Source organism: Nerophis lumbriciformis, linkage group LG23 (genome assembly GCF_033978685.3).
Source record: "Nerophis lumbriciformis linkage group LG23, RoL_Nlum_v2.1, whole genome shotgun sequence".
NCBI classification, from domain to species: Eukaryota; Metazoa; Chordata; class Actinopteri; order Syngnathiformes; family Syngnathidae; genus Nerophis; species Nerophis lumbriciformis.
The window spans coordinates 28,951,694-28,964,160 of NC_084570.2; the positions used below are offsets into that span (position 1 = coordinate 28,951,694).

At 43.5% G+C, this 12,467-nt stretch overlaps 1 protein-coding gene across 3 annotated transcripts in view; it reads left to right on the top strand.

Moving 5' to 3' along the window:
- dyrk3 (dual specificity tyrosine phosphorylation regulated kinase 3) overlaps positions 1-3,231 on the top strand; it is a 70,068-nt gene extending 66,837 nt beyond the window's left edge. For all 3 annotated transcript variants that reach the window (XM_061984841.2, XM_061984840.1, XM_061984839.1), the window contains exons 5-6: positions 815-1,231; positions 1,303-3,231. In XM_061984841.2, the coding sequence (XP_061840825.1) occupies positions 815-1,231; positions 1,303-2,034 (1,149 nt within the window). In that variant the 3' untranslated portion in view covers positions 2,035-3,231. The remainder of the gene's footprint in view (positions 1-814; positions 1,232-1,302) is intronic.
- The last annotated feature ends 9,236 nt before the right edge of the window (positions 3,232-12,467 follow it).

Below are 12,467 nucleotides of genomic sequence, written 5' to 3' on the forward strand. Positions count from 1 at the left end.
TCAAGGCTAATGGGTCAAATGCAGAGAATAATTTCGCCACACCTCGTGTGTGTGTGTGACAATCATTGGTACTTTAACTTTAAAATGTTTCCTATTGATGCAAAAACATTTTAATTAAAAAAAGATCAAACAATTATTCTTGCTGATGAAAGCTTATTCCCAGTTTAAGGTGGACCAACTTTTCTACATGTTTTTGTGTATTTGGGATCTGCGTAAGTCCCGCATCTTGAAAAGACTGTCAGAAAGCTGCTTGAAGATGGTCTGTAAAACATTATCTATGCAACATTTTGACCAAAGAACAACCATTACATGTTATGTAGACCACAAGAAAGTGTTTAAATGTAGAAATACAATCGTGATATGGCCCTTTTTAAGTACTTCATGTTGTGAATTCGTGCTATTTACATGCGGGACAGCACATTCTTGCTAAAGTTGTCTTTATGTCGACATTTATGTTCCCCTAGTCCTTGTGTGTGAGTGTACTTACCTGCTGAGCGCCTTATTATTTATGTTAAGTAAGACTTTGCAAACACTCTTGAGGCAAGCATGAACAAAGACAATGTGAGTCATAGAAACCTACTGCCGTTTCATGGTAGTCACCTGTTTAGACAGCAGATATTTTAGTCAATATACATACTTAACAGTGCCTAATGACTTGAAAGGACTTTGAAATCTCAAACAGATTACTTGACTTGGGACTTGTGCGTCCTTACTTGTGACTTGAATGGAGGAGGTTAAAGACTCGAGACACTGATTTTCTCCCACCTATGGTATACAGTTTACCAACAGTACATTTGGCTTTTGCCGTCCTCAGATTATCGGCAAAGGAAGCTTCGGTCAGGTGGCCAAAGTGTACGACCACAAATTGCAGCAGCACCTGGCCCTGAAGATGGTGCGCAACGAGAAGCGCTTCCACCGACAGGCGCAGGAGGAGATCCGCATCCTGGAGTACCTGCGCAAGCAAGACCGCAACGGCACCATGAACGTGGTGCACATGCTGGAGCACTTCACCTTCCGCAACCACATCTGCATGACCTTCGAGCTGCTCAGCATGAACCTCTACGAGCTCATCAAGCGCAACAAGTTCCAGGGCTTCAGCTTGCCACTGGTGCGTAAGTTTGCTCACTCCATCCTGCAGTGCCTGGAGTCCCTGAGCCGGCTGCGCATCATTCACTGCGACCTCAAGCCGGAGAACATTCTGCTCAAACAGCAGGGGCGCAGCGGCATCAAGGTGTTTGCACACAGAAAGCGTGCGGCGTTCATCCGGTCGCTCCCACTCACCGCTTTGTCTTCTCCCGCCAGGTGATCGACTTCGGCTCCAGCTGCTTCGAGCACCAACGGGTGTACACCTACATCCAGTCCCGCTTCTACCGAGCGCCCGAGGTGATCTTTGGCGCGCGCTATGGCCTCCCTATTGACATGTGGAGCTTCGGCTGCATCCTGGCCGAGTTGCTGACGGGCTACCCTCTTTTCCCCGGCGAGGACGAGGGCGATCAACTGGCCTGCGTCATGGAGCTGCTGGGCATGCCCCCTCAGAAGGTTCTGGAGCAGGCCAAAAGAGTGAAGACATTTATCAACTCCAAGGGCCACCCGCGCTACTGCGGATCCAACACCCTGCCCACCGGCGCCACCGTGCTGACGGCGTCCCGCTCGCGCCGCGGAAAACTCCGAGGCCCCCCGGCCAGCAAAGAGTGGAGCGCGGCGCTCAAAGGCTGCGAGGACTCCACCTTCACTGACTTCATAAAGAAGTGCTTGGACTGGGACCCCTCGTCCCGTCTGACCCCCAGCCAGGCCCTCCGGCACCCATGGTTGTACCGCCGGCTGCCCAAGCCGCTGCCCGGGGGCGAGAGGAGCCAAGGGCCGCCGGTGAAGCGACTCCCCGAGCACCACAGCACCTCCTTCCCCTCCATCCTCGCCAAGGGGGCTCCCGGCCTGGGCACCGCGGCTCCCAACAACAAACTGAGGGGCAATATGTTGGGAGACTCGGTGGAGGCCATACCTATTCGCACGGTCCTACCCAAACTGGTCTCTTAGAGAGACCTCCTCCTCTGCACTCCTCAGGAGGAGTCACAGGAGAAAGCTTTTCAAATGTTTTTACCGGGCGTTGTCGACACCCCAGTCACAGCCGAGCACGGAAAGGAAGAGAGAATACAAGAACTCCTTCAAAGTTTTTATACAAAGATTTCTTCGAGTGGCTTGACTTTCTACAGTCGCGGATTTAGATCTTGCTTTGTACAAACGTGAGTGGACAGTTAGCGTTTTTTTTGTTCCCACGCGAGTGTTTTTCCCCGTATTTAGTCAGGGTGCACTCAAACGCCTCACTGTTTCCGAGGAGTGAAACTTGAAAAGGGCTACACAACTCCCTAATTAGCTTGGCGGTAGCAGAGAAAAAAACAAAAACCTGACATTTCACACACTTTGACGACAGCATCGTTTCGCAATACCTTTCTTCTCACATCCCCCCTACTTTCTCCTCGTCCCCGGTGCTTGCATGTCAGCTCAATATGTGACATTGGTGCGGGAGACATGAAGAGCCGGCTATTTTCAGACCTCCTCTGGCGCTACTTGGAGCGACAGAAGGTCGAGGAGGAGGACAGGAGCTCCACTTGTCACGGACCAGTCAAATGTGGCCTGGTTTTTCCAACAGGGAAACGAAAAAGAGCTAAATATGAGCCATTTAGGCAAAAATCGACTTCTACGGTACTGACTGAAGACATGTTTCTCAGGGAAACGCACTCGTTACATCCCTTAATCCTCCATGGTGATTTTTATGGACACTTTGAGTGTCGGAGCTGCACTATCTGACCTACATTCTCTCCCCCGTCCTCCTCCTCTGTCATGTAGGACGGGGAAAATATGAATAATGAATTCATGGTGCTGTCCAGTCACTACACACACGTTGTCAGGTGCTGTTGTACGGACCACACCACTCAAATACTTCTCACCCCTTGTTTTCTAAGTAAACATCAGGGAATTTCTACTCCATTTGTTTTATTTTTTAAAGAAAAAAAAGTTGACCACAAGTCATTCCCAACTGTCAAGATTAAAATGCGGAATAAGAAGAAACAAAACAAGTCATGTTGTGGAAGAGTAGCAGGACAGTTCCTGCATGAGATCAAGGAGGCTGCCGAGTGACAACTAGAAGAGAAATAAAATGTCAAGTATCCAAATGAAGTTGTGGATAGTTTCTTTTTCTAATGACAATAAAAAGGAAATGATTATTAACTGAAATGTGCCGATTTGGTGTTAATTCATTGCAGTGTGGCTTGGATTTATTCATGAGGCAGAAATGTGCCTAATTAAAACACTAACTACTACTATACTGTGGGGGGAATAATGAACAATAACACGTCCATCCATCATCTTCCGCTTATCTGAGGTCGGGTCACGGGGGAAGCAGCCTAAGCAGGGAAGCCCAGACTTTCCTCTCCCCAGCCACTTCGTCCAACTCTTCCCGGGGGATCCCGAGGCGTTCCCAGACATAGTCTTCCCCGTGGCCTTCTACCGGTCGGACGTGCCCTAAACACCTCCCTAGGGAGGCGTTTGGGTGGCATCCTGACCAGATGCCCGAACCACATCATCTGGCTCCTCTCCATGTGGAGGAGCAGCGGCTTTAATTTGAGCTCCTCCCGGATGGCAGCGCTTTTCACACTATCTCTAAGGGAGAGCCCCGCCACCCGGCGGAGGAAACTCATTTCGGCCGCCTGTACCCGTGATCTTGTCCTTTCGGTCATAACCCAAAGCTCATGACCATAGGTGAGGATCAGAACGTAGATCGACCGGTAAATTGAGAGCTTTGCCTTCCGGCTCAGCTCCTTCTTCACCACAACGGATCGATACAGCGTCCGCATTACTGAAGACGCCGCACCGATCTGCCTGTCGATCTCACGACCCACTCTTCCTTCACTCGTGAACAAGACTCGAGGTACTTGCACTCCTCCACTTGGGGAAGGGTCTCCTCCCCAACCCGGCACTCCACCCTTTTCCGGGCCAGAACCATGGACTCGGACTTGGAGGTGCTGATTCTCAATAACACGTCATAAAACAAAACTATATACAGTAGAACTCCCCATAGATATGTCAGCGCAGGAGCAGCCTGCCATGATGTGTATGTGGCGGCCATCTTGGTTAGGGCAACAATCCCTAAATGCAATTCATGTACAATGAAAATAAATCATAACTTTGACCGTTCTCCACCTATTTTCATGCAGTTTACTTTATTGCAGAGTAAAAAAGTGTCCTATTTATGCAAAAAAAAATTAAATGAAAAGATCACAAAATTATTATTACTGATGAAAGCCCAGATACTTCTGACCCCTTGTTTTCTAAGTAAAACCATCAGGGATTTCTACTCCAAAAAGTTAACCACGAGTCATTTCCAACTGTCAAGATGTCCAATTGAAATGCGGAATGAGAAGAAACAAAACAAGTCATGTGGAAGAGTAGCAGGACAGTCGATGTCAAGTATCCAAATTAAGTTGTGATTGTTACTTTTTCTAAGGACAAATAAAAAGGAAATGATTATTAACAGAAGTGTGCCGATCTGGCGTTATTTCATTGTAGCCTGGCTTGGATTTATTCATCAGGCAGCCATTTTGATAAAAATATGGAAGAGAATACTCAAGACAGGCTAGCACACGTGTCAAACTCAAAGCCCGGGGGCCACATCTACGTCGCCCCATTATTCTTTGTGGCCCGCGATTGCCTGGAAAGAATGTGCATCAACTTTATTTAATCTTTATCGATTAATGTAAATACATTTTGACGGAAAAAATGCAAATGTAGTTCTTAACTCGATATCATTTGATGCAACAAGCTACAGCAGGAAAGGGATTTATACGGCCCCATTCCTGGATGGATCTCGCATGAGAGGAAGAGGATGGGTTAATCCTTTTGCAATGCAGTCTTCTGAAAATGAGGCAAAGCTCCACTCAACATAGCAATCGACGCTGCGGTCCAAGTTGGAATGGCGACAAGTGGATAGCGTGCGCCCTCAATTTGTCACGTTTCATGTGTCAGGTAAACCAAATGGTGCCTTCTCAATCCCATTCCTACTGTATTTCTTGCCTTTGTGTCATGCAAACTCTTTTTCTTATGAAAATTCTACATTAGCTGAAATTAAGTTGTCACTTTGACTTTTGATTCTAAAGCAGGTTTTCCATTAGTTTGTTGGTAAACAACGATAATAAAAAAAAAAGGAAACTAATTTTATCATAAAGCGGCCCTCCAAGGGCTATGGTATCTCCGATGTGGCCCACAATGAAAATTAGTTTGAGGCCCTTGGGCTAGCACCTCGCTCGCAGTGTTAATTAGTGATGTGCGGATCGATACTGTCGATACCATTTTTTATGCTCTTAAATCGATTCTCAAAACAAAATATCGATCATTTTGATACTTTATTTATTCGAAATGTTAACAGGAACAGTATAAAAAGTAACTAAAATGTGTGAACAAGGCAATGTGTTAATATTGAATTGCTTTGTTTCCATGTTCAGTTCACGGTAACACAATTACTTGACCAATATATTTCGTCATCGTGCTCCTATTTTCCCCTGACGAAAATAAGACGATAACAAATCGAGACAAAAATGAACGGTGACGAAATGTATCGGCACTTTCGTCGACGACTAAAAACAAGAGCATGTTGACATAAACGAAATCCAATCAGATTAATTTGTCTGTTAAATGGGCGGGACAAGTAGGCAATATAGCCAATCACGGCTCTTTAACTGCGTAGATATGAAAGATGGGTGGGGTTTAGTTACGAAAAAAGAGCCAATCAGATGCTTTTCCTTGCGGGATGAGGAAATTTGATTTTTCACCGCCAAAACAATCAAGTTTGGATTTAACAGGTATGTGTGTACGAGGACACATTTCATTTTTGACGCTATATGCTATAAATTCAATCTTTGTGTATTTACTGCTTCAGGTGTTCTGTCGAATCGAGCTGCTTGGTCAACAACGACGATGAAAACGAAAATGTAGGCTACCATTATTTGTGTCGATGTGAACATCCTCAAGTTGTTATTTGCTGACTGTCCCGACCGTTAATATACAACGTGAACTTCCTCATTCTGCGCGTGTCTACATGCGTACTAGTCAATAAATACAATTAAAGAAACATAATTTTAAATTATTACTTGCTTCTTCGCAAGTGACAAAATCTACACCAGCTAAGTCTACAAAAAAAAGTCGTTTAGATGCGAATTTGTGACGGACATTTTTTGGGCGTCGATGCGCATGCGTCCTGCGCATGCTCAGTAGCATTTACCCGAGGAGCTAAAAATGGCGCCGTAATTCCTGACAATAAAATCAGGCTACTTTTGTGTTAACAAAATGCTTTGCAGGTAGTCTAAATAAAGGTGCTTTGAAATATACTTTAAAAAAGTCCTTATATTTTATACTTTATATTTTAGTCCACGAAATGTACTGTAATATTAGCTGACTAAAATGTGTCATTTCATTGACTAAAATCAATTTAGACGACTAAGATTAGACTAAAATTGAAATACTCCATTCATCCATCCATCCATTTTCTACCGCTTATTCCCGTCAGGGTCGCGGGGGGCGCTGGAGCCTATCTCAGCTACAATCGGGCGGAAGGCGGGGTACACCCTGTACAAGTCGCCACCTCATCGCAGGGCCAACACAGATAGACAGACAACATTCACATACTAGGGCCAATTTAGTGTTGCCAATCAACCTATCCCCAGGTGCATGTCTTTGGAGGTGGGAGGAAGCCGGAGTTCCCGGAGGGAACCCACGCAGTCACGGGGAGAACATGCAAACTCCACACAGAAAGATCCCGAGGCCGGGATTGAACTCACGGCTACTCAGGACTTTCATATTGTGCGGCAGATGCACTAACCCCTGTTTCACCGTGCTGCCCGACTTTAGACTCGACTTGACAAAATGTAAAGAGACTTGCAACTCGAATTAGACTTTAACGTCAATGACTTGTGACTTCACTTGGACTTGAGCCTTTTGACTTGACATGCTACTTTCCCCAAAACCCAAAGATTAAAAAGTTATTCAGAAGCGCTCCATAGCTTTCATTTTGTACTTGTCTGTCTATCAGCGTGTCTGCTGCTTGTCAGCGTGTGTGCTCTCAGTACAATAGCCAATCAAATTAGATCCACGTTGTTTTCGTCCCACAGCATTCATCCAATCAAATTGCAGGACAACCAGCGAAGAATAGCTCTCAAACAACGCGCCAGTGAGGACACATTGTACCAAAGTTGGTTTCGTTCGGGTATAAAAACTACGACTTGGTCAACAAAAAACAAATTGCATTATGCTAAACATGCAGTTCGAATATTACAGACGGAGACGCAACAACTTCCAACTTCGTTCGACATTTTGAAGTTGCACAAAGAAGGGTAAGTTTTGAATGTAAGCTAGCGTTTATTGGCTAAGTAACGTGACTTTTATTTGCTTTGTAGTTAAATCAGTGAGGCTGTAAACTCCCTGCTAACGCTAAAACCATAGACATCTTATAAGTAGACGCAGCATCGAGCGCTACTGCCTACTGGCGCTGACGAGACGCGGGGCCGCCATCTTGGAGTGGTGATCCGCTCCACTCAGTGCAATTCATTTGGCAGGAGCAATGAACTGTCAGCGCATTTAATTCATCTTACCTCACTGAATATCACTGATTTTCACGCGCTTTTTGTCATACGTGTAGCTATGATAAAGGACACATGTTTTATTATTCATAGTTTGCTTAACAGTAATAGAATATTCTTATATGCTATAAGAGACCAGACGTCCGAGATCAAAACTGGGAATGTAATCCCAGAGAAGGGGGGAAAAAACGGTCAGCTATTTTTAAATTCAAGAAACAATATGATTAGGTTATATAAACATGCGTATATTCTACATAAACAATGTATGAATACATTAGATATCTATATATCTTAGGGACCTATAGACTGTATCTCTGTTGCTGCAGCAGCAGAGTTTATTCTGTCTTGACACTTTGTATTGATATTTTGTATTACATTCTTCCCTTAAGTGATCATGTTTACAGTGATTGTTCTATATGTATTTTTTATGTATGTCACTTTGGATAAAAGCCTCTGCCAAATACTTAAACATAAACATATATAAACACCTGAAAGTCTTTATATCCGCTAAAACCACCAATCTGTTTCACTGGATTCAGAATAAAACCAAATTCTGTCTTACCCAACAATGTTAGTATTTGAATATTGTTACTTGAAGACTTATTCCTGGTTACAATTATACTGTTAAGAAAGTATTGTCTTATACTTTGCCTAAAATGAGAACACATCATAATCAGTGGCGGCTGGGGAATTTTGTTTTAGGTGGGGCTGAAAGTTTGTAAACCAAACCCCTGTAGGGGCGTCATCCTCCCCAAGAAGATTTATTTGTGATTTTCACATACAAATATTGAAGATCTTTGCTCCTTCTCAACTCTGTGCTAATATTATTTTCACAAAATACAACCAATAGTACGTTAATGTTAAGTTTTATTTGTGAAAAGTAATCCCCCGATTCCTATTTTCAACAGTCTGCTCATTTGAGCAGGACAACGCTGAACACCAGCCCGGTGTTTGTTTTGTACCTGTCAACTGTCAGTTTAGGCTGCTCGCTGGCTCCTCATCACCACTTCAAGATGGTGGCCAAATTGCTCGCGTCACAGCAGCCAATGCTGCGTCTACTTATAAGATGTTTATGGTTAAAACGTCATCGCAAACACGGCAATCTGTTGCGTCCACTGCAGTTCGCTAACTTATTCATACTTTCTGTCAAGTGATATTTTTAAGCAGGGTTGCATGAGGTACCTACACATAACGTTACGTTAGTCAATGTATCACACACAGTAACGTAACGTTGGACGGCGGTCAGCAGCACCGCGTATTTTAGCCACCTACAAAAAGACAAACATAGTCAAATAAAGGTCAGTTAAAATGTATACTATATTAAGAATATGTGTACATATTGCATAGGGCCCTGACATCTAAGAAGTACAACTCTGTTCATTGTTATGTTCATGTATTTGTTATATTTTTCATGTGTACGCACACATCAACACACATACAGTATGAGATGAGATCAATGAGATAAGGTAAGAACAGGATAGAAACTGCTGTGGAACTAGTTACAATGCAATATGCCATGGAAATACAATGTTAACACTTTTGTGCAAATAAGTACAGTTGCACTTGTTTTTTCAAATGTGTTTATTCTGTAAAGGAATGAGTTAAATGTTTAAAATGACTGGTTAATAAGTGCTACTATGAAGTGCAATGTCAGCACTATTTTTTTTCCTACAGCGTTTTAAAAGCATACACAGTCTGTGTAAATTTATTAGTCTGTGGTTAAAAGGACTTGAAAGGACTCGAAAATCCAAATGCAGGACTTGGGACTTGACTTGAGACTTTCCAGTCTTGACTTTGGACTTGAGGGCAAAGACTTTAGACTTATTTGTGACTTGCAAAACAATGACTTGGTCCCCACCTCTGGTTTTTAATGTCAGGGCACATTTCCCCCAATGTTCTCCTCCTCCCTGGTGGCACGCAGACATTTGAATGGTAGTACAGAGGTGAATTTATCTTTGTTATTATGTTAAATGTCTTTTTCAGCAATGAAAACTATTTATTTCCCACAATTTGTTTTAGTACATAAATCCAAGTTTGATTAAGAAAGGTGGAATATACTAGCTTCCCTCTGGTACCTGACGTGTGGACACTTCCTGGATGTGATCAAGGAAGATATTGTTATCATTTGACACCCGTGGGTGCTGTGTTATGAAACAATGTCTCCAACGGTGCTGCTGGGGCACAGATCGAGTTACGGTGTGTGTCCTTTACTTTGTCGTTATGCAACATTAACACGGCGTGAGAAATGCTACGAGATCCAAAAGGCTGCTTTTGCAAATATACTTGTCAGGACTTGGACTATGGCGTGGTTTGTTCTCCCGAGGTGCAAATTATTTGGACTAGACATGGCTTGGAGGTGGGTACATGATTTAATATTAACACTAAAAAAAAAAGGAACAAACAAAAGGCGCTCACAGTGGAGGTACAAAACTTGGCTACAAACACAAAACTTGCACAAAGGCAGAAACTATGAACAATGAAACAAAAACACTAACTGTGGCATTAATAAACAAAAACTTACTTGGCATGGACCAAAGGAGCAGCATGAACGATGGACATGAAACAAAGTGTCAGGAATGTGATGTTGCCAGAAAGACAGCCTGGCAACTCGAAGCTTAAATACTAGTGACATGATTAGTGAAAACAGGTGCGTGACTCAAAACGTGAAACAGGTGCGTGACGTGACAGGTGAAAACTAATGGTTGCTATGGTGACAAAACAAACAAAAGTGCACAAAAAGTCCAAAAACAAAACCGAAAATGACTAAAACAAAACATGATCACACAGACATGACAATACTCTGTTTTCGTGCAACAGTGTTTATTATTTTGTTTGTGTCGGTGTCAACTTTTATTAGATTGTGGCTGCAAATTGTGATGCAAACTGCAGAGCGTTTAGTAATTATTAGTTATGACCAAACGGTAAGTAACACATAACACACTACAATTATATTGATTATACCTACATCAAATTGCCAATCCATCACGTTTCTACATGCATCAGAGCTAAAAACTATTCTACATGGGTGTGGCAAATACAAACAACTTAAAAAGTGCATGATATGCTGGTAATCCTACTACAGTATACATCACTGGTGTCAAACTCGAGGTCCGGGGGCCTGGCCCGCCACATCATTTAATGTGGTCCACAGAAGCCTGGAAATGGTTTTAAGTAGAAAATATTTTCTTGCTCAATGTTTTTGTTCTTTCCATTCTGACATTTAAAAAATGCGTGTACTGCATGAAATTGCATATCTTTTAAATGTTAATATTATATAATAATGAATCAAAATATTACTGTATAATAAAATTCCCATTTTTTTGGTTAAATAAAGGACAAATACCTACATTTCTGCTTGGTTCATGTTTTAAAAGCACGTTATCCATCAAATTATACGCTGTAAAACTGACAATTGATTTCACTGAAAAATTCTGGCAACTTTTTTTTTTACCGTAAAATCAACTTTGGTATAGTTTTTCCATATACAGTAATACACTATAAGTGAATTGTATTTATATAGCACTTTTTCTCTAGTGACTCAAAAGACTTTTACTTAGTGAAACTAGTCATTACCTACATTTTAGCGAAATTTACACCAGTGAGGGTGACACTGGGAGCAAGGTGGGTGAAGTGTCTTGCCCAAGAACACAAAGGCAGTGACTAAGAGGGCGAAAGCTGGATTTAAACCAGGAATCCTCAAGTTGCTGGTCGGCCCACAAAAATTAAAGAAAATAAAAAATATTATATATATATATATATATATATATATATATATATATGTGTGTGTATATGTGTGTGTGTGTATGTATATGTGTATGTATATGTATGGTGTGGATCGGTGGAGGGAATACTTCGAAGACCTTCTCAATCCTACCAGCACATCTTCCTATGAGGAAGCAGTGCCTGGGGAATCTGTGGTGGGCTCTCCTATTTCTGGGGCTGAGGTTGCCGAGGTAGTTAAAAAGCTCCTCGGTGGCAAGGCCCCGGGGGTGGATGAGATCCGCCCGGAGTTCCTTAAGACTCTGGATGCTGTGGGGTTGTCTTGGTTGACAAGACTCTGCAACATTGCGTGGAAATCGGGGGCTGTACCTCTGGATTGTCAGACCAGGGTGGGGGTTCCTCTCTTTAAGAAGGGGAACCGGAGGGTGTGTTCCAACTATCATGGGATCACACTCCTCAGCCTTCCCGGTAAGGTCTATTCAGGTGTACTGGAGAGGAGGCTACGCCAGATAGTCGAACCTCGGATCCAGGAGGAACAGTGTGGTTTTCGTCCTGGTCGTGGATGGTAGACCAGCTCTATACTCTCGGCAGGGTCTTTGAGGTTGCATGGGAGTTTGCCCAACCAATCTACATGTGCTTTGTGGACTTGGAGAAGGCATTCAACCGTGTCCCCCCCGGGAAGTCCTGTGGGGAGTGCTCAGAGAGTATGGGGTATCGGACTGTCTGATTGTGGCTGTCCGCTCCCTGTACGATCAGTGTCAGAGCTTGGTCCACATTGCCGGCAGTAAGTCGGACCCGTTTCCAGTGAGGGTTGGACTCCACCAAGGCTGCCCTTTGTCACCGATTCTGTTCATAACTTTTATGGACATAATTTCTAGGCGCAGTCAGGGCGTTGAGGGGTTCCGGTTTGGTGGCTGCAGGATTATGGCTCTGCTTTTTGCAGATGATGTGGTCCTGATGGCTTCATCTGGCCAGGATCTTCAGCTCTCACTGGATCAGTTCGCAGCTCAGTGTGAAGCGACTGGGATGAGAATCAGCACCTCCAAGTCCGAGTCCATGGTTCTCGCCCGGGAAAGGGTGGAGTGCCATCTCCAAGTTGGGGAGGAGATCTTGCCCCAAGTG